Source organism: Hyperolius riggenbachi, chromosome 12, assembly GCF_040937935.1.
Source record: "Hyperolius riggenbachi isolate aHypRig1 chromosome 12, aHypRig1.pri, whole genome shotgun sequence".
In the NCBI taxonomy this organism is placed as follows: Eukaryota; Metazoa; Chordata; class Amphibia; order Anura; family Hyperoliidae; genus Hyperolius; species Hyperolius riggenbachi.
Window position 1 is genome coordinate 195,401,656 of NC_090657.1, and position 25,889 is coordinate 195,427,544.

Genomic DNA, 25,889 nt, shown 5'->3' on the forward strand with positions numbered 1-25,889 from the left:
TAAAGCCAATAAGAACAAGTTCTACTATGTGTATTTATAGTGCTGTGTCCCTTTTCTTATTTTTCTGCCTGTAAGAATTAAGATTCAGCTATGCTAATGAGTTTCTCTCCAGTAAAGCCAATAAGAACAAGATCTCACAACGCACCAAATTGTCAGCAAAATGTAAATAGTCTTTATTTTATCTCCATAGAAAAGGTATTGAATACAATAAAAGTACATTTACCTTACCGGTACATCACACAATAACAAACACTAGGTGAGGGAAACATCACGATAGAAGGTAAAATCACCCTATAATAAGGGTAGGCTGGCTGCAGGAGTAATATAATGTGTAAAATACACAGACTGGCAAAACAGTGGGGACAAAATATAATAGGTGTAAAATGGGCAGTGGAGAGACCTGTACTCAAATGATAAAGACAGTTGTGCATGCAAGCCAAGACCAGTATAACTGGAATTCACAATTACATAATACAAAGTGCCAATGCAGAATCATAAATATATATGAGAGACTACCAAATCCTGTAAGATAGTGCCAAACATAGACCTGTGACCCAAAGCTGGTCAATACATAGCTTTGGGTCACAGGTCTATGAGGAAGCCGACATTTCGACGGCGACATTTGTCTAAGACCCCACCGTGGGGTGGCTGCGGCGGCCATCGGGAGCACTGGCTTGGGGTTATCTCACAGGTAATTAGCGGCGGTTTGGCGCTCCTGCATTACGCACATGCTCTACAAATACAAAATATGGGCAACTACGTTGATCAGAAGGATGGAAGGTATCAATTACAAAGAAAGGATGGAGAAACTGGGCTTATTTAGCTTGGAAAAAATACGACAGAGGTGACCTGTTAAACATGTGTAAATACAGAGGGTAATTCAAATGCTTGGCAGACAAGGTTTTTCTCCCTAGGACAGCGGTTCCCCATCTTTTTGAATTAGGGACACATCACGCCAAACACTCAGATCTCCATGACACATCACATATGTATAATAGAAAAATACCTTCAGGACTGTTGAACAATCGCTCCTCCTCCCCCCCCCCCCAAAAAAAAAAAACAACCACCCTCAGATTCAGTAAAGGTAGTCAGGTGTAGGTGCCTCCAGTATAGTAAGTGTAGGTGCACCCCGTATAAGTAGCCAGGCGTAGGTGCCTCCGGTATAGGTAGTCAGCTATAGGTGCCTCCAGTGGTATTTGCTGGCGGCGGCTCACTCACTCAGCAAGTTCCAGCGCTGACATCACGCTTCTCGCTCCGTGTGTAGTTAGAACAGGGCTTCAAAAATATGGCCGCCGTTGTCCACATTTGTGGACACTGGCGGCCATTTTCTTGTAGCCCTGCTCTAACTACAGAAAAAGCGGAGGACAGTAGACGCAAGAAGAGAGAGCGGGGTGGCAACAAATACCCGAAGCTGCCGCGACACATGAATGTGTCACAGCACACAGGTTGGGAATGACTGCCCTAGGACAAAGGACAAGATTTTCATATGGAGGAAAGGACTACTGAGTAAGCATAGCCTTGGCCCTGCATCTCCTTGGTCACGCTCCTGTGCCTGGAAGCATTCTCAGCCTCTGCAGTTACTTAAAGGAATACTATCGATGTATGCATTTATTTTTAAATGCTGTATGTTGTAGCACACATTAGGGCAAGTACTAGGAGCAATTTGATTCCTCACACAGCTGTTCCTCTCAGCTGTAAAATCCTCCGTCAGTTTTGGCGTCAGTGTTGGATACAAAATGTATCTAATACTGACTGCTCTCAGAGGGCTAGACCATGTCTGCACAGGGGAGTTGCTATCAACTCCTCAGTTTATAGTTTAATTATCACCTTGCTGAAAGAATCTTGTTGATATGGTGGTAAGGGGTTAAAGATTCTAGCAATGTGTGTTTATTATCTTTGCTTCTCTTGACTGATAAAGATACTAATAATGCTAATTGTAAACAGTGATCTGCCCCTCTCAGCAGCTTGTAAAGTGGATGCAGCCTGGAGTGTATCACCTCAAGCAGACAGCCAGGCAAGCAGTCTGAGTGTAAACACAATAGCTAGTTATATTCCAGCAATATTACAGCTCATTTAGTTACCTGTTACCACCTCAGATCAGCCTATTTCTCCTCATGTCTGCTGCATGCTGTGAGTGACACAGTGAAATATTTTTGTGAGCTGTGTGACAGAGTAACCAAGCAGCTCAGGGTGACCCAAACTACTATGAGCTGTGTGAGAAGTGAATTTTTAAGCAGGGATAGTGAGAGAGAGACCTAAGTGAATAAATAAAGTGCCCCTAGCACTAGTGGTAATGTGTACACTAATATAGAGTATTAAAAAAAAAGTCGTTTCAATCGATAGTACTCCTTTAAGGCTTTTAACTGCACAGGTGCTAAATGCTCACTGCAATGGGAGTACAACCAAGGAGGCAGTAGTCCCCAGCTGGTTCAGTCGGGGGCTTTACTGGGGCTGAACGGATGGGACAGGGGAGACAGCGAGGGAGCTCACGCACTACAGGGGGATGGAGGAAGCCCCAGTAAGTATAAATCCTTTTGTGGTCTTCATCACATCACACTATAATTCATACTTCACAGAGGGTAGGAACACACTAGGCAGAATCGCATATGCATTTTCCATAACACAGTGGAAACCACATATGCGCTTCTGCCTAGTGTGTTCCTACCCAGAGGATAAATATATAACCACCTATGCTCATGGTTTGCAAACATGGTAATAAAATTAAGAAAAAGTGCTGAAGTTGTTAACTTCTAATAAGTTCACACCAGCACATTGGCATCAACACAACTCTGCCACAAGACAAAAAGTAATAAAGCGCCAGCCAAGGGAGGATGAAAAACTATCTTTATTATTGCACTAGCTCAGCGGTGGGCAAAACTTTTGACTTGTGGGCCATGATGGGGTCTTAAAGGTCACTGAAGTGAGAAGGATATGGAGGCTACCATATTTATTTCTTTATAAACAATACCAGTTTCCTGGCTTTCCTGCTGATCTTACATGCATCAGTAGTGTGTGAATCACACACCTGAAACAGGCATGCAGCTAATCCAGTCAGACTTGATGACAGAACAGCCAGTGGAGTAAGTTATATCACACAATAGCAGTCTGAAGAAAAGGTGTGTCTTACAGTCTGAAAGACACGTCTAGAACACTTCTATGCATGGGTTTAACAATGCTAACTGCAGGTCACATGTCTAGGCAAATATGCACTACATACCTTGCAGTAATAGCCAATAAAGCCTTTTCTATTGATTATTGAAAAGGATATGAATAATTTTGGACCGGACACTTTTTGCTTAAAAATAAATAAAAGCTGAGTGGGTGGTTAAGCACTAGGAGGGAAGGGTTTAAATGAGAATGGGTGTCGGGTAGTGCAAGCATAATCAGTAATTAAAATGACCAATTTTTTATTAGTAACGACACCATCCGATGCCTAACTCATACAGCGGCATTGCAATGCGTACTTTTACTGCCTTCTGTTGCTCTGTGTGATCAGAAAGGAGAGAGATACCCACCTTATTTGTGGTTGGGGCTGGAGAGCAAGGCAGGGTCAGAACAGCACCCCCCCCCCCCCCCAAAAACAAAGTATAGATGGGTTTTACTCTAACACAGGTGTAATGTGTCACTATCATCTGGTGTTATAATTGAGGAGTTCCTTCCGCATTCAGTTCCGAAGAGCTTGCTATACCATTTGTCCATTATGATTAAAGCCATTCAATCCATGAGGACAAATTAGGGAACACTTTATGTAAATGAGAAAATTGCAGCAAACGCCGAATCTGCGTATCACTTTGCCGAAGCTAATTTTGTCCAGGCTATTGCTCATCTTCTGCGGGATAAACTCTTCACCTCTCCGCACTCTCTACAGCGGCACAACTGGTGCCGGCTATCAGACCGCACTTTGTTCTGTATACATTACAAGTGTGCTTTAATTAAAATATCAGTGGGAGGCCGATTTGTAGTAAAAAACAGGTTTTTACTCCAAATTTATTCTTCTCATAACAGAGAATATCTCAGCTCTGTAAACAACCAAGCGATATTTGGGATGTTCAGCTAAATTTCACACTTAATTGCACTAAAAGCTTTATTATGCAGATCAGAAAAGCACATTACTATGCATTTAGATTATTATCCTCTTCAGGAGGATGAGATCAATATATGCTTTAAGAAGTTTTTTTTCACTAAACAAAAAGCAAGTTGGATTACAATTTTCTGCAGAATTACTTTCTTGAAATTACTTAACTGTTTACTGGTTTATTGAAAAGCATAGAAAAACAGTCAGTACAAAACTCATGGGCTTTTTCATAATCTAAAAGGCACAGTCTATAAAAAAAAAAGAAAAACGGCAGATAATTCGGCCGAAGATCGTTCACCTTTCTAATGTGTGTACAGCATACGGCCGACGTAAAGTACATGGTGGGCTATTACCTTTGTAGAAGTCTGCTGCCGCTTCTGCACCCCCCCCCTTCCCCCCCGTCTTCATATTAGACTGAATGCTCTTGTCAAATATGAAGACCAGGAAGCTCCCCTTAGCGACGGCACGCGAGTCGTAACTACGCAGGTGCAAGTTCCAAACCGCGAGAGCACAGAGAAAGCAAGCACTCATTCACACTTTCACTGCACAGGCGCAGTGCTAAAATGTGCACCTGCGCACTTCAGAAAAGCTCAGCGGGAGCTACGTGGATCATGAAGACCCCCAAGACAACAAACAGTGCCCAGCCACGTCTACAAAAGGTAATCAATCCCATCGTGGGCTTCATTTAATAGATTTTATCCCACTTCAGGGGTAGTTTAAAAGGACAACTGTATTGAGAAGAATAGAGGATGCCATATTTATTTCCTTTTAAAACAATACCAGTTGCCTGGCAGCCCTGCTGGTCTATTTGGCTGCAGTATGGTCTGAATCACACCATACACAAACTTGCAGCCAATCTTGTCAGATCTGATGATAATGTCAGAAACATCTGATCTGCTGCATGCTTGTTCAGGGTCTATAGCTAAATGTATTAGAGGCAGAGGATCAGCAGGACAGCCAGGCAACTGGTTTCTGGTGTGATTCAGACACTTCTGCAGCCAAATAGGTCAACAGGGCTGCCAGGCAACTGGTATTGTTTAAAAGGAAATAAATATGGTAGCATCCATATCTCTTTTTACTTCAGTTGTCCTTTAAATGAATATTGTAGGGGGGGGGGGGGGGGGGGGGGGGGGTCAGTGGAAAATGAGTTGAACTTACCCGATGCTTCTAATGGTCCCCCGCAGACATCCTGTGCCCGTGCAGCCACTCACCGATGCTCCGGCCCCGCCTCCGGTTCACTTCTGGAATTTCAGACTTTTGAAATTCCAGAAGTGAAATGGACGCGGGGCCGGTGTATCGGTAAGTGGCTGCACGGGCACAGGATGTCTGCGGGGGACCATTAGAAGCCCTGGGTAAGTTGTGTGCTCCTGCGACGACGCCCGTTTGCCTGGAGATCAATGAATCTACATACCGGTACATTTTTTAAAATAAATTCACAAATAATTACATTTAAAATTAACTCTTTACCTCCCACACTCCCAAAAAATACCCAAATAAAATGTTTAATAAAAAAAAATTTACAATAAAAAACAAATAGTTACCTAAGGGTCTGAACTTTTTTGCATGTCAAGAGGGTATAATATTAAAAATGTTTTAATTATTAGCTTGTAAATAGTGATGGACGCAAAACTGAAAAAATTGCACCTTTATTTCCAAATAAAATATTGGCGCCATACATTGTGATAGGGACATAATTTAAATGGTGCAATAACTGGGACAAATTGGCAAAAAAAATGTGGGTTTTAGTTATGGTAGCATGTATTATTTTAAAACTATACTGGCCGAAAACTGAAAAATAATGCATTTTTCCCCACTTTCTTAATATTCGTGTTAAAATGCATTTAGAAAAAAAGAATTCTTAGCAAAATGTACAACCCATAGAAAGCCTAATTAGTGGCGGAAAAAACAAGATATAGATCAATTAATTGTGATAAGTAGTGACAAAGTTATTAGCGAATGAATGGGAGGTGAAAATTGCTCTAATGCATAAGGTAAAAAATGAGTGAAGGCTGAACTGGTTAAGCTCAAATTACCTGGATAACAGATTTCAGCCACCATGTCTGAAAAGTTATTTGTGTTTAGAAAGGAATGCAAACCTCTTTGCAGTAAGCTACTAGAATAAGGGCTTCTGAACATATATTTTTTAACAATATTCATTTATTTAGTCAATGTTTGCCAGTTGTAAAATCTCTCCTAACACAGATTTACATTCTGAAATGTATCACTGGTGGTGACATGTTTAGTTCTGCATGGAATGTTCACTTACTGAGAGTTCTATGCACAGAAGAAGAAGATACAGGCATTTGGGAAAAATCTGTTATTTCCCACAATGCAACAAGGTTCACAGACAGGAAACTGTCAGGGCCATGGTCATGACATCACACTGTGGGAGGGGTTTCACCACATTATCAGCCATACAGACCCCCCCCCCCCCCTGATGATCTATTTGAGAAAATGTGAAGTTTTTTTTCATGGGAAAGGGGGTATCAGCTACTGATTAAAGAGTAACTGTCAGGCTGCAGAAGCTAATTTAAACCTCTATTCTCCTGTGTTAAACAGTTTAGAAGGAAGCCAAAAAGGCATTAGTGAAGATAAAAATCTCAGTTACCTTTGATGTGTGCTTATCAGCAAAGCTGTTAGACCCAAGAGGACACAAGCTGCATACTATACTGCAAAGCATTCTGGGGCCCTCCCCTCGGCTGCTAATGAGACGTTACAGCAGCTTGTAATCAGTCTAGCGCATAGCACTGATAAATCTCCGGGCAGAGTACACTGCAGGAATCAGCTATTGTTCCTAGCCACATGGCTCATTAATATTCACTGCACACTGTGTTATTCAGTACGAGCTTTTCTGTGATCAGAAAGCAGGCAGGACATGACGACACATTTGACAGAAAAACATCGAGCCTGCCATGAGCTGTCAGGAGCATCTATCTCTGCAAATACTATATACAAATTCTGTGAAATCCAAACGTGGACAGTGAAATGCATATGTAATGTAAGTACAGTCAATCTTTAGCTACTGATATATGTGTTTATTTTCTCTGAGACCTTATACCTAACAGCTCCTCTTTAAAGAGAACCTGAACTTAAAATTAAAAGTCAAAATAAACATACACACGTTATACTTACCTCCAGTGTATTCCCCTTATCAATCCCTTTCTCCTCTCCTGCGTCCCATTTGTCCACTGCGATTGATGGAATTCTCTGTCCTCCATATTGAAAATGGCCATTACCACATAACAGCTTCCTGGTCAGCACACTGTTAAACTGTAATATCAGCCACTTGAGCCATAGGGCAACATGGACATTACCTTGCACATTCAGTTGTAACTGACAGCAGCTGATAGATAACTGACAGCAACTGGTATATTTCAGTTCTGACAAAATATTGTCAGAATTGGAAGGGATCACTGTAAGAAGAAAATGGTAAGCTTCTGGGAGGAACTGACAGTGAGGTAAGTATTTAATATTCATTTGCAGGTACATCATTTATTTTAAATAATTTTACTCAGTTCAGGTTCCCTTTAATATTAGTGCTTAGAGCTTCCGTTTTAAGCTAACCAGAGATAAATATTACACATAACTGTAAACGCAAACCATTTTAGTGTAGGCAGGAGCAGGTTGTCATGATATGGAAAGTTAGCTCACCTGTGTGGGATCGCAGATGCACAGTCAGCTGGCTCGAGTTGCGGCTGGCATATGGGCAGATCTGACATTTGAAGGGCCGCTCGTCCGTGTGAATGCGCATGTGTTTGCAGAGGCTGCTGCTGTCAGCAGCGCAGTAGTCACATTCCTTACACTTGTATGGCTTCTCTCCGGTATGCGAGCGGACGTGCGTCTTCAGCTTGTCTTTCCGGCTGAAGCACTTTCCACAGTGGTCACACTTGTGCGGCTTGTCGCCTGAGAAGAGAGAAGACAAACAGAGGGGATATTAACCAATGGAATGAGATCAGTCCTTAGCTTTTAATGCCTTTAGCAGTATAGCATCTCTGCAGTAATTATAAACACAGCTTCAGTTTCTTATTCTTAAGGTGGAGATTTTTCTTGTTATCAATTTTTTCACACAATCGAATTTTTGATAAGTATCCGATCAGCTGTGTAAGAAAAAGCAGATAGAAAAGACAAACATGTTAGTTTGTTTTTGCAATCCTGTTGCTCGTATTTTTTTTGTTGGGGGGGGTTCAATCAATGATATATTACTTATACTTTTCTAATTGTTTTATCAAGTGGAAAAATCCAACACCCCCTTCCCTTTTCATAACCTGTATGAGCCAAAACCAATTCCGGGTCCAATATGAAATAAATGATTTTGACAACATTTAACCACTTGAGGACCGCCCCCAGCCGATGGGCGGCGGCAAAGACTGGGCCCAAACGACCGCAATACGCCCATCGGCGGGGGCGGCTGCGGGAGTGGCTATGCGGCGATCGCGTCATTCGTGACGCGATCAGCCGCTGGGGACTGGCTCCGCCCACCGCTCGTAGTAACCCGCCGGCCGTTCGGAAGCGCCGGCGGGTTACTAGCACCCGGATCGCCGCATGTACATAGTATAATAGGCTTTGTAATGTATACAAAGCCTATTATACTGGCTGCCTCTTGCCCTGGTGGTCCCAGTGTCCGAGGGACCACCAGGGCAGGCTGCAGCCACCCTAGTCTGCACCAAAGCACACTGATTTCCCCCCCCCTGCCCCCTGATCGCCCACAGCACCCCTCAGACCCCCCCCCTGCCCACCCCCCAGACCACTGTTTGCACCCAGTCACCCCCCTAATCACCCATCAATCACTCCCTGTCACTATCTGTCAACGCTATTTTTTTTTTATCCCCCCCCCCCTGCCCACTGCCCCCTCCTGATCACCCCCACCCCTCAGATTCTCCCCAGACCCCCCCCACCCCGTGTACTGTATGCATCTATCCCCCCTGATCACCTGTCAATCACCTGTCAATCACCCGTCAATCACCCCCTGTCACTGCTACCCATCAATCAGCCCCTAACCTGCCCCTTGCGGGCAATCTGATCACCCACCCACACCAATAGATCGCCCGCAGATCCGACATCAGATCACCTCCCAAGTGCAGTGTTTACATCTCTTATCTCCTCTAAACACCCACTAATTACCCATCAATCACCCCCTATCACCACCTGTCACTGTTACCCATCAGATTAGACCCTAATCTACCCCTTGCGGGCACCCAATCACCCGCCCACACGCTCAGATTGCCCTCAGACCCCCCTTTATCAATTCGCCAGTGCAATATTTACATCTGTTATTCCCTGTAATAACCCACTGATCACCTGTCAATCACCTATCAATCACCCCCTGTCACTGCCACCCATCAATCACCCCCTGTCACTGCCACCCATCAATCAGCCCCTAACCTGCCCCTTGTGGGCAATCTGATCACCCACCCACACCAATAGATCGCCCGCAGATCCGACATCAGATCACCTCCCAAATCCATCGTTTACATCTATTCTCTCCTCTAAACACCCACTAATTACCCATCAATCACCCCCTATCACCACCTGTCACTGTTACCCATCAGATTAGACCCTAATCTGCCCCTTGCGGGCACCCAATCACCCGCCCACACGCTCAGATTGCCCTCAGACCCCCCTTTATCAATTCGCCAGTGCAATATTTACATCTGTTATTCCCTGTAATAACCCACTGATCACCTGTCAATCACCTGTCAATCACCCCCTGTCACTGCCACCCATCAATCACCCCCTGTCACTGCCACCCATCAATCAGCCCCTAACCTGCCCCTTGCGGGCAATCTGATCACCCACCCACACCAATAGATCGCCCGCAGATCCAACATCAGATCACCTCCCAAGTGCAGTGTTTACATCTCTTCTCTCCTCTAAACACCCACTAATTACCCATCAATCACCCCCTATCACCACCTGTCACTGTTATCCATCAGATTAGACCCTAATCTGCCCCTTGCGGGCACCCAATCACCCGCCCACACACTCAGATTGCCCTCAGACCCCCCCTTATCAATTCGCCAGTGCAATATTTACATCTGTTATTCCCTGTAATAACCCACTGATCATCTGTCAATCACCTATCAATCACCCCCTGTCACTGCCACCCATCAATCACCCCCTGTCACTGCCACCCATCAATCAGCCCCTAACCTGCCCCTTGCGGGCAATCTGATCACCCACCCACACCAATAGATCGCCCGCAGATCCGACATCAGATCACCTCCCAAGTGCAGTGTTTACATCTCTTCTCTCCTCTAAACACCCACTAATTACCCATCAATCACCCCCTATCACCACCTGTCACGGTTACCCATCAGATTAGACCCTAATCTGCCCCTTGCGGGCACCCAATCACCCGCCCACACCTCAGAACGTCCTCAGACCCCAGCCCTGATCACCTCGCTAGTGCATTGCTTGCATCTATTTTCCCCCTCTAATCACACCTTGAGACACCCATCAATCACCTCCTGTCACCCCCTAGCACACCTACCCATCAGATCAGGCCCTAATTTGCCCCGTGTGGGCTCCTGATCACTCGGCCAAACCCTCAGATCCCCCTCAGACCCCCTTCCGATCACCTCCCCAGTGCATTGATTGCATCTATTTTCCCCTCTAACCGCCCCCTGAGACACCCATCAATCACCTCCTGTCACCCCCCTAGCACTCCTATCCATCAGATCAGGCCCAAAACATCCTGTCATCTAAGAGGCCACCCTGCTTATGACCGGTTCCACAAAATTTGCCCCCTCATAGACCACCTGTCATCAAAATTTGCAGATGCTTATACCCCTGATCAGTCATTTTGAGAAATTTGGTTTCCAGACTACTCACAGTTTTGGGCCCGTAAAATGCCAGGGCAGTATAGGAACCCCACAAGTGACCCCATTTTAGAAAGAAGACACCCCAAGGTATTCTGTTAGGTGTATGATGAGTTCATAAAAGATTTTATTTTTTGTCAAAAGTTAGTGGAAATTGGATTTTTATTGTTTTTTTCACAAAGTGTCATTTTTCACTAACTTGTGACAAAAAATAAAATCTTCTATGAACTCACCATACCGCTAACGGAATACCTTGGGGTGTCTTCTTTCTAAAATGGGGTCACTTGTGGGGTTCCTATACTGCCCTGGCATTTTACGGGCCCTAAACCGTGAGGAGTAGTCTAGAAAACAAATGCCTCAAAATGACCTGTGAATAGGACGTTGGGCCCCTTAGCGCACCTAGGCTGCAAAAAAGTGTCACACATGTGGTATCGCCATACTCAGGAGAAGTAGTATAATGTGTTTTGTGGTGTATTTTTACACATACCCATGCTGGGTGGGAGAAATCTCTCTGTAAATGGACAATTGTGTGTAAAAAAAAATCAAAAATGTGTCATTTACAGAGATATTTCTCCCACCCAGCATGGTTATATGTAAAAATACACCACAAAACACATTATACTACTTCTTCTGAGTACGGCGATACCACATGTGTGACACTTTTTTGCAGCCTAACTGTGCTAAGGGGCCCAAAGTCCAATGAGTACCTTTAGGATTTCACAGGTCATTTTGAGACATTTGGGTTCAAGACTACTCCTCACGGTTTAGGGCCCCTAAAATGCCAGGGCAGTATAGGAACCCCACAAGTGACCCCATTTTAGAAAGAAGACACCCCAAGGTATTCTGTTAGGTGTATGATGAGTTCATAGAAGATTTTATTTTTTGTCACAAGTTAGCGGAAATTGATATGTATTGTTTTTTTTTTTCACAAAGTGTCATTTTCCGCTAACTTGTGACAAAAAAAAAATCTTCTATGAACTCACCATACTCCTAACAGAATACCTTGGGGTGTCTTCTTTCTAAAATGGGGTCACTTGTGGGGTTCCTATACTGCCCTGGCATTTTAGGGGCCCTAAACCGTGAGCAGTAGTCTAGAATCCAAATGCCTCAAAATGACCTGTGAATAGGACGTTAGGCCCCTTAGCGCACCTAGGCTGCAAAAAAGTGTCACACATGTGGTATCGCCGTACTCAGAAGAAGTAGTATATTGTGTTTTGGGGTGTATTTTTACACATACTCATACTGGGTGGGAGAAATATCTCTGTAAAAGGACAATTGTGTGTAAAAAAAATCAAACAATTGTCATTTACAGAGATATTTCTCCCACCCAGCATAGGTATGTGTAAAAATACACCCCAAAACACATTATACTACTTCTCCTGAGTACGGCGGTACCACATGTGTGGCACTTTTTTGCACCCTAAGTGCGCTAAGAGGCCCAAAGTCCAATGAGTACCTTTAGGATTTCACAGGTCATTTTGCGACATTTGGTTTCAAGACTACTCCTCACGGTTTAGGGCCCCTAAAATGCCAGGGCAGTATAGGAACCCCACAAATGACCCCATTTTAAAAAGAAGACACCCCAAGGTATTCCGTTAGGAGGATGGTGAGTTCATAGAAGATTTTATTTTTTTGTCACAAGTTAGCGGAAAATGACACTTTGTGAAAAAAAACAATTAAAATCAATTTCCGCTAACTTGTGACAAAAAAAAAAAAAAATCTTCTATGAACTCACCATCCTCCTAACGGAATACCTTGGGGTGTCTTCTTTCTAAAATGGGGTAACTTGTGGGGTTCCTATACTGCCCTGGCATTTTAGGGGCCCTAAACCGTGAGGAGTAGTCTTGAAACGAAATTTCTCAAAATGACCTGTGAAATCCTAAAGGTACTCATTGAACTTTGGGCCCCTTAGCGCAGTTAGGGTGCAAAAAAGTGCCACACATGTGGTATCGCCGTACTCAGGAGAAGTAGTATAATGTGTTTACGGGTGTATTTTTCCACATACCCATGCTGAGTGGGAGAAATATCTCTATAAATAGACAATTGTGTGTAAAAAAAATAAAACAATTGTCATTTACGGAGATATTTCTCCCACCCAGCATGGGTATGTGTAAAAATACACCCCAAAACACATTATACTACTTCTCCTGAGTACGGCAATACCACATGTGTGGCACTTTTTTGCAGCCTAACTGCGCTAAGGGGCCAAAAGTCCAATGAGCATCTTTAGGCTTTACAGGGGTGCTTACAATTAGGCACCCTCCAAAATGCCAGGACAGTGAACACACCCCACAAATGACCCCATTTTGGAAAGTAGACACTTCAAGGTATTCAGAGAGGAGCATAGTGAGTCCGTGGCAGATTTCATTTTTTTTTGTCGCAAGTTAGAAGAAATGGAAACTTTTTTTTTTCCTTTTTTTTGTCAGAAAGTGTCATTTTCCGCTAACTTGTGACAAAAAATAAAATCTTCTATGAACTCACCATGCCTCTCACTGAATACTTTGGGATGTCTTCTTTCCAAAATGGGGTCATTTGGGGGGTATTTGTACTATCCTGGAATTTTAGCCCCTCATGAAACCTGACAGGTGCGCAGAAAAGTCAGAGATGCTTGAAAATGGGAAAATTCACTTTTGGCACCATAGTTTGTAAACGCTATAACTTTTACCCAATCCAATAAATATACACTGAATGGTTTTTTTTTTTATCAAAGACATGTAGCAGAATAACTTTCGCGCTCAAATGTATAGGAAATTTTACTTTATTTGAAAAATGTCAGCACAGCAAGTTAAAAAAGTCATTTTTTTGCCAAAATTCATGTCTTTTTTGATGAATATAATAAAAACTAAAACTCGCAGCAGCAATCAAATAGCAGCAAAAGAAAGCTGTATTAGTGACAAGAAAAGGAGGTAAAATTCATTTAGGTGGTAGGTTGTATGACCGAGCAATAAACCGTGAAAGCTGCAGTGGTCTGAATGGAGAAAAAGGCTCTGGTCCTTAAGGGGCGAAAAGACTGTGGTCCTGAAGTGGTTAAAGTGAACCAGAGAGGAAGCACCCTCATGTATTTTACCATATAGATCATTGCGGACATTAGAGAAAACACCTACCTTTCTCTCTGTTTCATTCTTCACTGCTCAGCCTGCTTCCAATCAGCCCTGATAAAATCCCTGACTGAGCATCCAGTCTGGCTCTGCTCAGGAATCATTATAGCTAAGTCATTATAGTAAAGCCAGACTGAATGCTCAGTCAGGGATTTTATCAGGGCTGATAAGAAGCAAGCTGAACAGTGAAGAATGAAACAGAGAGCAGCATAGGTGTTTTCTCTAATGTTCCCACGGATATATATGGTAAAATACATGAGGTTGCTTCATCTCTGGTTCACTTTAAGCGCACACACACTATATATTCCAAATCTGCTGGAAATCTATAGCACAATATGCTATAAATCATAGTATCGAAGTATAAGTGGGGGAAAAAAAACCCCGCCAAAATTACGATTGGACTGAAAATTTGGGTTGATTGTAATCAGCGGTAGATCGACTGCCCATAGCATAGCACTGCAGTTTGATAGATTTTCAATCGATTTCCTGGTGAAATCTACTGAAAATCAATGTGCAGTGTGTGGAGGTGTTTGTGCATACATGTAAAAAGGGCACTGGAATATGGTCATAGGGTGAAGCCAAAACATGGCTCGCCCTGCTATTGCAAATTTCCCGACGGCATTGATTACTATTCCCCCTTCAGCAGGGCCGGATTTACCATAAGGCACGTGCCTACAGGCACCTGATGAAGGAAAGGCAGCTCACTCCCCTCCCCTAGTGCCTCTCTCCCTCCTACCCTATGCAGAGTGTAAATGAGAGGTTTCTCACCGACGAGATCTCCTTTCAGTCGGGGTCATTTCGAGCTACTTACAGACACAGAACATTTATATCGTGCTTTCTGGTGGATTCAAAGTGCCAAAGCTGCAGCCACTAGAACACACTTTATAGGCAGTAGCAGTGTTAGGGAGTCTAGCCCAAGGACTCTTAGACAAGGACTGAATACTGAACAGAGACGAGATTCAAACCCAGGTCGCCTGTGTCAAGAGCCCATAACCATTACGCTATCCAGCCACCAGAAGTACCCTCAGTATTAAGGGAGGCCTGTAGCTACCCATGATGGGAAAGGAAAGTAAGGGAAAAAAAGACAGCTGGGCCAGCTAGCACATTTGCAGTGCAGTTTGGCAGGTGTTTGTAGGTTCATGGAGGGTGAAGTCTAGGGTGCAGGACATCTGTGCCTATAGGCTCCTGTGATGTAAATCCGGGCCTGCCCTTCAGGCCGCAATGAACTCAGGGGTAAGATGCAGTTTGGCTGCCCGCTAAAGATGGTGGCTGAATTGCACTGTCTTTCCGTAATTTACCCTCTGAGCGGCGCTACAGTTGCAATTCACATTACAGTTTATTGCAGCGCCCAAATGTCCGGCGCCCTTTTTGCCTGTCTCGGGTGTCTTGGGTGTTCGATCCCTCTCTGATCAGATGCAGATCGGGATTGATCTGTTTGACACACTGGGCAGAAAATGTATGGGTACCGTTAGAAATACTGTGTGATCGGTTCATTTATCAACTTTTGTGAATGCGTAAAACTGTAATATATCAGATTAAAGGATTCAATTAGTTATACAATATCTTTTAAAAAAAGAGGTTTTAAATGGTAGTTTGGAACTTTTAAACAGTAGAATACGTCCCCACCTAATATTTCGTTTAGTATTTGATATAAAAATCTTGATTTTCTTTTCGTTTAACAAATGCAGTTTTTAAGTTAGCCTAATACAGTATAGGTTCACTGTAATACCGTGTTTAGCTGACATGGTATGCACAGTTATTAATGAGCACGTTACCAGTGTGCGTCCTCATGTGACGTTCCATGTCTTTCATGCCATACGCAGTCTTGAACTGACAACCTAAAAACAAAGAAATCATCTTAAAACAAAGCAATTCTTCGAATATTAAAGGGAGCTCAGGGTGAGAGTGATAATGGAGGCTGCCATATTAATTTCCTTTTTAACAATTTAAGTTACCTGGCTGTCCCCTCGATTCTGTGTCTATAATGCCACAGACCCTGAACCAGAGTTGTGTTGTGACTCAGATGCTGCTGATGCCAGAATATCAACAGGACAATTGGTATTGTTGGAAATAAATACGACAGCCTCCAGCAGGGTCATGTGTAAGCTTCACTTTGTCTCACCTGGAAATTGACAGCTCTGTTTCTTCTGGCTGGTGGCTGCTGCAAGTTTTTTGGAGCGACATTTTGCTGTGACATTGGCCCTGCCACCAGTCTGCGGGGCTGGGGTGTCACTGGGGAGGAAGGTCTGATATCCGTGTTCAAAGACAAATTCCGGAGCAGAGACTGGGGAGGAAAAAGAACCAGAATATGTTATGGTAACTATGACTGCACAAATGTAACACACAAACCTGACCTCGGATATAATAGCATGACTTGGACTTGGCTTGTCGCATGTTTGTTGCGATTTTTCAAACAACTGTTTTTGCGGAAAACAATATTTTTTTTGTGATATCACATAACATCGTTTAACAAAAATTTGTTACACAAAGGTTCATGACACAGGCCACCCGCTGTGATCGTTCGTTTTTAAACGCACACCATGTTGGATCAGATCACACAAGATCGTTCTGATCCCCATTGACTTTCGCAGTAATTTGTCATGATCGTGTGAATGATTATTTACATGACCATTCGTTTCTGTAGGCGCCAACAATGCTTGAAGATTCGGCCAGATGGATTGGGGAATGATCGAGCGTCGTTGGAGATCCCCGATCCATTTGGCTGTGGGTACGGTATATAGCATATACGGTATATATAAAAAATGAGTTTCACTTACTTGGGGCATCTACCAGCCCCCTGCAGCCATCTTGTGCCCTCACAGTCACTCATGGATCCTCCGGTCCCCCGCCGCCAGCTAGTTTAGTTTTTTCCGACCTGGAGTCGCTGGGCTGCCACGCGTACCTTTGCACTTGTTCCTACTGGTGCAGGAAGCTATTGCGGATGTTAACATGTTTTTAAGCACTGCAGGTGCAACGCGTAAAAATATACGTGTTGGCAGTTGCAACGCGTTAAAATGTACGTGTTAATGTCCACAATAGCTTCCTGCACCAGCGGGAACCCCTGCAAAGATACACGTGGCAGCCCAGCGACTCAAAATTGACAAAAATGAAACGAGCTGGCGGCGAGGGACTGAAGGCTCCGTGAGTGACTGCGAGGGCACAGGATGGTTGCAGGGGGTTGGTAGATGCCCCAGGTAAGTGAAACTCTTATTTTTTTAGAGTTAAGGTTCCCTTTAAGAGACTGACTGGCAGAATTTCACAAGTGGATGCAAGTGAAATATCCTTTGTGACTGTCATCAATATAGAAATAAACCATACGCACCTGTGATGGTTTGAGTCTCGGAAGCGATAGGCTGGGCCACATTCTGAGATGGAGTTTCCACTTCCCCAGAAACAAACTGAACCGTACTTGTCGCTCCTGTTGCTGCAGTATTAGTGAGCTGGCAGCCAGTCTGCTTATGGGCCACAAAAGCATCCAAATTGTTGAACTGAGTCTTACAGAGGCCACAGATGTGGATATCTGCTGAGATCTCTACCAGCACTGTAGCAGCACCTGAAACTGAACAGAGACAAAATGGCACCGTCATATACAAGGTGTTTAGGGAACCAGACACATTACAAACTTAGATTTATGAAATAAAACTGACGACTAGTAAGATACTTAGAACCCTTTCGAACTGTATCTGATGCATTGCATTTTTATGTGGTTGACACTTTCGTGCTTTCTTATTAACCCTTTCATATACCCTTTGAGTTACTATCTGCATTTGTCCAGGCAGTAGGTGCATGGCTGATGGTGTAATGGTTAAGGGCTCTGCCTCTGACACAGGAGACCAGGGTTCGAATCTCGGCTCTGCCTGTTCAGTAAGCCAGCACTAATTCAGTAGGAGACCTTTGGCAAGTCTCCCTTACACTGCTACTGCCAATAGAGCGCGCCCTAGTGGCTGCTGCTCTGGCGCTTTTTGTCCGCAAGGAGAAAAGCGCAATATAAATGTTATTTGTCTTGTCTTGTCATTGCCATGCATCCAATGAACGGCATGCATCTGCACTAGATTTTCAACAAAGACATATACTGTCTACATTCCATTAAATGCATGTGTTCATTTAATAGGTACATGAACTAGCCTGAAAGCCCCTTGGGAAAAAGGCACAATTAAAAAGAAACTGTTGTGAAAATAACATAATGAATACAATTGCTTATATATTTATTGATTACTAGTTACCTTAGCCCATTTAAAAACAGGCTAGGCCTCTCATTGCGCAAGCGCGCCCGCACACACCCGTGGCGTCTGGCCCCATCCTCCCCTGCAAGCCTTTAGTGTCTCTGCGCCCCTGCACATGCGCAGTGCAAAAAAAGCACTGACACACGGACAAAGCAGGATGCAGGGACACCTGCATATTATATTTAGAGATTTAGTCAGTGTTCGCCCACTGTAAAATCTTTCCTCTCTCTGATTTACATTCTGAAATCTATCACTGCTGGTGATATCTTTAGTTTTGCTAGGTAATCTGTACATAATGTTTATTTACCGAGACTTCTATGCACAGAGGGAGATACGGCTTGCTTGGCAGTTGGGAAAAGCCGTTATTTCCCACAATGCAACGAGGTTCACAGACAGCAAACTGTCAGGACATTGGTCATGACATCACACTGTGGGAGGGGTTTCACCACAATACCAGCCACACAGAAACTCCCCCCCCCATGATGTTCTATTCAGGAAAAGGCAACGATTTCTTGTGGGAAAGGGGTTATCAGCTACTGATTGGAATGAAGTTAAATCCTTGGTTTTGACACAGTCAAAAGAAGTATACCGGATATATACAGCAATAGCTGTCATATAACCAATATACCGTATAGGCTCTAAATACAACAGAACATTTTATGCACAATTTTAATTAACAACATATGTGGGTTGATGTCTACTCCCTACTCTATATTTTTGGAATTAACCTCTTACAGACGGCCATAGTTGAAGTCTATGCCCTGCTTATGTCTGCCAGGGTGTAGATTTCAGGGTTACTTGAATAGTGTAGTTACCTGGCTCATGGTGCTGCCATTACTCTGAGCTGGTCTGCATTCATTATTGGAATGGAACAAATGTACTTTGCACCCTCCTTCCACTGTGATCTACCAAGTGATGCGAAAAACTATTTGCCCCTTCCTGATTTCTTATTCTTTTGCATGTTTGTCACACTTAAATGTTTCTGCTCATCAAAAACCGTTAACTATTAGTCAAAGATAACATAATTGAACACAAAATGCAGTTTTAAATGATGGTTTTTATTATTAAGTGAGAAAAAAAACTCCAAATCTACATGGCCCTGTGTGAAAAAGTGATTGCCCCCCTTGTTAAAAAATAACTTAACGGTGGTTTATCACACCTGAGTTCAATTTCTGTAGTCACCCCAGGCCTGATTACTGCCACACCTGTTTCAATCATGAAATCACTTAAATAGGAGCTATCTGACACAGAGAAGTAGACCAAAAGCACCTCAAAAGCTAGACATCATGCCAAGATCCAAAGAAATTCAGGAACAAATCAGAACAAAAGTACTGTAATTGAGATCTATCAGTCTGGAAAAGGTTATAAAGCCATTTCTAAAGCTTTGGGACTCCAGCGAACCACAGTGAGAGCCATTATCCACAAATGGCAAAAACATGGAACAGTGATGAACCTTCCCAAGAGTAGCCGGCCGACCAATATTACCCCAAGAGCTCAGAGAAAACTCATCCGAGAGGCCACAAAAGACCCCAGGACAACATCTAAAGAACTGCAGGCCTCACTTGCCTCAATTAAGGTCAGTGTTCACGACTCCAGCATAAGAAAGGGACTGGGCAAAAATGGCCTGCATGGCAGATATCCAAGGCGCAAACCATTTTTAAGCAAAAAGAACATTAAGGCTTCTTGCACACAGGGACGTTACAGTAGCACGTTAGTGCATCCTGTAACGCTCCCCCAACGCACAGCAATGTAACACAAGTGGGCTGTTCACACTGCCCACGTTGCGTTACATTGTAACGCAGCAAAGTGCTGCATGCTGTACACTGTTTGCACATGCTCAGTCACGTTGGGGAGGAGGGGAGATCGGCTGGGCACATGGCTAAATAATATTCACTGCACTCAGTGACGTGCAGTGTTTACTTCCTTGAGCGGCCGATCTGTGCGGCGATTGGCCCGGCGGTACAACGTGATGCCGCATGTGTCCAAGAGTACGCATCACGGACGCCAGAGTGAGCTGCACAACGCGGCTCACTCCGACGTCCACACCAGAGAGCACCAGGTGTTGCGTTAGGGGCACGTTATGTGCCCTTTAACGTCCCCTAAACGCAACGTCCTGGTGTGTAACTAGCCTAAGGCTTGTCTCAATTTTGCTAAAAAAACATCTCAATGATTGCCAAGACTTTAAAGAAAATACCTTGTGGACCGACGAGACAAAAGTTGAACTTTTTGGAAGGTGCGTGTCCCGTTACATCTGGCGTAGAAGTAACACAGCATTGCAGCAAAAGAGCATTATACCAACAGTAAAATATGGTGGTGGTAGTGTGATGGTCTGGGTTGTTTTGCTGCTTCAGGACCTGGAAGGCTTGCTGTGATGAATGGAACCATGAATTCTACTGTCTACCAAAAAATCCTTAAGGAGAATGTCCGGCCATCTGTTCGTCAACTCAAGCTGAAGCGATCTTGGGTGCTGCAGCAGGACAATGACCCAAAACACACCAGCAAATCCACCTCTGAATGGCTGAAGAAAAACAAAAGGAAGACTTTGGAGTGGCCTAGTCAAAGTCCTGACCTGAATCCTATTGAGATGTTGTGGCATGACCTTAAAGAGACTCTGTAACATCAAAAACCTCCCCTGGGGGGTACTCACCTCGGGTGGGGGAAGCCTCCAGGTCCTAATGAGGCTTCCCACGCCGTCCTCTGTCCCACGGGGGTCTTGCTGCAGCCCCCCGAACAGCCGGCGACAGACCCGACTGTAGATTCAATATTTACCTTTGCTGGCTCCAGCGGGGGCGCTGTGGCTGCTTTCGGCTCGGAAATACTCGATCTCAGTCGGGTCCGCTCTACTGCGCAGGCGCCGGAAACTTGCGCCTGCGCAGTGGAGCAGAACCAACGGCGATCGGGTATTTCCGCCTACTTCGGAGCCGACAGCCGTCAGAGCGCCTGCGCAGGAGCCAGGAAGGTAAATATTGACGTCACCGCTGCACGGAGGGCTGCAGCGAGACCCCTGAGGGAAGGAGGACGGCGTGGGAAGCCTCATTAGGATCCGGAGGCTTCCCCCACCCGAGGTAAGTACCCCCCAGGGGACGTTTTGAAGTTACAGTTCCTCTTTAAAAAGGAGGTTCAAGCTAGAAAACCCTCAAATAAAGCTGAATTACAACAATTCTGCAAAGATGAGTGGGCCAAAATTCCTCCAGAGCTCTGTAAAAGACTCGTTGCAAGTTATCGCAAACGCTTGTTTGCAGTTATTGCTGCTAAGGGTGGCCCAACCAGTTATTAGGTTCAGGGGGCAATTTCTTTTTCACACAGGGCCATGTAGGTTTTGAGTTTTTTTTCTCACTAAATAATAAAAACCATCATTTAAAACTGCATTTTGTGTTCAATTATGTTATCTTTGACTAATAGTTAACGGTTTTTGATGAGCAGAAACATTTAAGGGTGACAAACATGCAAAAGAATAAGAAATCAGGAAGGGGGCAAATGGTTTTTCATATCACTGTATTAGTGAGGTGGAGATGGCAGTTTGGCATGGTGTGACCAATAGGACGCATGCAAGTTATTTGGAGCTCATTTAGTTATTACTCATGAGAGCATCCCTGCTGATTACACGCAATAATTGTTTGCATTGAATGACCGTCATGACGGATCCAATCATGGACGGTCATTCCAATTGACATCGACCGCCGTGCTGATTACCGCGATCGTTCAATGTCATGTTTGCACCCGTTGTTTGTTCCCATGGTACATCATTGTGAAAGATATGTGGCCTTTGTGGTGGGTATTTAGCTGGAAGCGTCTCAGTGTAAGGGCTCGTTTCCACTATTGCGGTGCGGAATCGCCTGGATTCCACCGCTGATGAAATCGCATGCGGATGAGATTCCCCATGCGGTTTTTGCCGCAAATTCGCATGCGAATTCGCATAGGTGAGGGTATATGCGATTTTAACCATGTCACTGCCTGTGTGAATTTACATTGGTACCTGCGGCAAAAACCGCATGGGGAAACCGCATGCGAATTCACTATTAAATACATTGCATGCGATTCGCATGCATTCCACTCGCAGGCGAATTCTGCGGCTCTTTTGTTCGTTTTTTCACCACTGAAAAAAAAACGCACCTCACCAACGCTACAGTGGAAACAGGCCCATCCACTTGCATTACATGTGCGAATCCGCATGTGTTGGACGCATGCGGATTCGCGATAGTGGAAACGAGCCCTAAGTGTATACAAGTGACTGAAATCACACCAGAACACAATATATTAGAAGGTAGAGGCTTTGCCCAAGCAAGGGTTACAAACTCGTTGTCTAAAAGACTATCTTTAGGCAACGTTTAAGGTAGCCATACACCTAGCGATTTGGCTGTATGATCAACTATTCAATTCGATCATTTTATAGAATTGAGAGGGAATGGAGTATGTTCCAGAATTCCCAATCGATATAAAGTGGCTGATTTTATGTCGAATCGACCAGCCTAGTCAATAGCACAGGAATCGGCTACTGTTCACATGTCATTCGATTGACTGAATCAATTTTTGCATTCAGAGCATGTAGACGCAACATCGATCAGATCGAATGTGAAGGTAAATCGCATAGGCTACTGTTTGTAGTGTGTGGGTCACTAGTCAAATTTTTTTTTTAATTATCTTAATTGATGACATAGCATATCAATAGTGTATAAACACCTCAAAAGAAAGAGAGATTATAGTACAAATCATATGCCATATCCATTTTTCTTACATATTATATATCTCTAATAGGTTCCATAGACCAAAGGTGATAAGGGATCTATGCCCAGGATTGATTTGAATTTTCTCCAAACTACTAATCCCCTGTCTCCTAATAAACATAGACTTATCCTCATTTCTCTTCTCTACCAACATAATTCTGTCTTCCGGTGAATCACATCAATTCTATATTTTTTCTTTTTTTTGTAATTCTACATCAAAGATAAAAATCTCAGACTAAAGGTTATAACTAAAATTAGTAAATACCTTGCACCCCGTACACACCCCTAATTCCTCGTAGTCATCCCCTTTCACCTCGTTTCGTTAGCCTACCTTTCATGTCCGATTCACCTCAGTATCAGATCTCCAATTTACCTAGATATCCCTCAATTTTGCCCTTCAGGTACCATGTAGTGTTTTCAAAAAAATCTCATCAAGTGAATAATCTGATCCCTATTATACGTTTTTTTTTTCTATAAAAGGCTTGCCAAGTTAAAAATAATTTCCCCACAGTTTTGGATTTTTGCCTTTCCAAATGTAAACACTCTAGGTGGAGGAGATGTTTCAACAAGTCATTTAGGTCACCAGTTGTGGGTGGGGAGTAACAGTTATCTAACCACCTTTTCATGCCAACTTTTTTGGCTGCTATCAACACCATATGTTCAAATTCACTTATACAGTCCTGGCCACAGGGACGGATCAAGACCAAGTTGCGCCTGGGGCAAGGTCAGGTTTTGGCGCCTAAAGGTCAGGTTCTGGCGCCTAAACTGCCATTCATTTTGCCGCCTTTTTAAGAGTTCAACAAACTGCGCCTGGGGCAAGATACCCACTTCCCCCCCCCCCCTAGATCCGTCCCTGCTTGGCCAAAAGTTTTGAGACTGTCAAAAATACTGGAAATTAGAAAAGTTGGTGCTTAACTTTTTATAATAGCAATTTGCATATACTCCAGAATGTTATGAAGAGTGTTCAGATGAATTGCATAGTCCTTCTTTGCCATGAAAATTAACTGAATCCCCAAAAAACCTGTCCACTGCTTTTCATTGTGGTCATTAACCACTTCCCGACCGCCGTATATACAATTGGCGGCCGGGAAGTGGACGCCGCAAGGACCGCCGTATTGACAATTGGCGGCGGTCCTTGTATGGGCATGGGCCGAGCGATCACGTCATCCGTGACGCGATCCTCCGCCTCCGCCTGGCGCCGCTCACCCGCCGCAACATCCCGCCGGCCATACGGAAGCGCCGGCGGGATGTTAACCCGACGATCGCCGCATACAAAGTGTATAATACACTTTGTAATGTTTACAAAGTGTATTATACAGGCTGCCTCCTGCCCTGGTGGTCCCAATGTCCGAGGGACCACCAGGGCAGGCTGCAGCCACCCTAGTCTGCACCAAGCACACTGATTTTTTTCCCCCCCCCCTGCCCCAGATCACCCACAGCACCCATCAGACCCCCCCCTGCCCACCCCCCAGACCCCTGTTTGCACCCAATCACCCCCCTAATCACCCATCAATCACTCCCTGTCACTATCTGTCAACGCTATTTTTTTTTTATCCCCCCCTGCCCCCCGCTCCCTCCTGATCACCCCCCCACCCCTCAGATTCTCCCCAGACCCCCCCCCCCCCATGTACTGTATGCATCTATCCCCCCTGATCACCTGTCAATCACCTGTCCATCACCCGTCAATCACCCGTCAATCACCCCCTGTCACTGCCACCCATCAATCAGCCCCTAACCTGCCCCTTGCGGGCAATCTGATCACCCCCCCACACCAATAGATCGCCCGCAGATCCGACATCAGATCACCTCCCAAATCCATTGTTTACATCTATTCTCTCCTCTAAACACCCACTAATTACCCATCAATCACCCCCTATCACCACCTGTCTCTTTTACCTATCAGATCAGACCCTAATCTGCCCCTTGCGGGCACCCAATCACCCGCCCACACGCTCAGATTGCCCTCTGACCCCCCCTTATCAATTCACCAGTGCATTAATTACATCTGTTCTTCCCTGTAATAACCCACTGATCACCTGTCAATCACCTGCCAATCACCTATCACCCATCAATCACCCCCTGTCACTGCCATCCATCAATCAGCCCCTAACCTGCCCCTTGCGGGCAATCTGATCACCCACCCACACCATTAGATCGCCCGCAAACCCGCCGTCAGATTACCTCCCAAATGTATTCTTTACATCTGTTATCTTCTCTAAACACCCACTAATTACCCATCAATCACCCATCAATCACCCCCTATCACCAACCGTCACTGTTACCTATCAGATCAGACCCTAATCTGCCCCTTGCGGGCACCCAATCACCCGCCCACACGCTCAGATTGCCCTCAGACCCCCCCCCCCCTTATAAATTCGCCAGTGCATTAATTACATCTGGCCTTCCCTGTAATAACCCACTGATCACCTGTCAATCACCTGCCAATCATCTATCACCCATCAATCACCCCCTGTCACTGCCACCCAACAATCAGCCCCTAACCTGCCCCTTGCGGGCAAACTGATCACCCACCCACACCAATAGATAGCCCGCAGATCCGACATCAGATCACCACCCAAGCGCGGTGTTTCCATCTATTCTCTCCTCTAAACACCCACTAATCACCCATCAATCACCCCCTATCACCACCTGTCACTGTTACCCATCAGATCAGACCCTAATCTGCCCCTTGCGGGCACCCAATCGCCCGCCTACACGCTCAGATTGCCCTCAGACCCCCCCTTATCAATTCGCCAGTGAAATATTTACATCTGTTCTCCCCTGTAATAACCCACTGATTACCTGTCAATCACCTATCAATCACCCATCAATCACCCCGTCACTGCCACCCATCGATCACCCCCTGTCACTGCCGCCCATCAATCACCCGCTGTCACTGCCACCCATCAATCAGCCCCTAACCTGCCCCTTGCGGGCAATCTGATCACCCA

General features: G+C 44.6%; 1 protein-coding gene and 1 long non-coding RNA gene across 2 annotated transcripts in view; one reads left to right on the top strand and one right to left on the bottom strand.

The window, feature by feature from the left end:
- Positions 1–25,889, top strand: part of LOC137542394 (uncharacterized) — a 383,858-nt gene that overhangs the window by 51,000 nt on the left and 306,969 nt on the right. The gene's annotated exons all lie outside the window — the stretch shown is intronic.
- ZFP64 (ZFP64 zinc finger protein) overlaps positions 1–25,889 on the bottom strand; it is a 42,395-nt gene that overhangs the window by 2,080 nt on the left and 14,426 nt on the right. Inside the window, exons 2-5 of the mRNA XM_068264035.1 lie at positions 17,314–17,550; positions 16,114–16,275; positions 15,767–15,829; positions 7,727–7,978 (exon numbers count right to left, since the gene is read on the bottom strand). Coding sequence (XP_068120136.1) covers positions 7,727–7,978; positions 15,767–15,829; positions 16,114–16,275; positions 17,314–17,550 — 714 coding nt within the window. The remainder of the gene's footprint in view (positions 1–7,726; positions 7,979–15,766; positions 15,830–16,113; positions 16,276–17,313; positions 17,551–25,889) is intronic.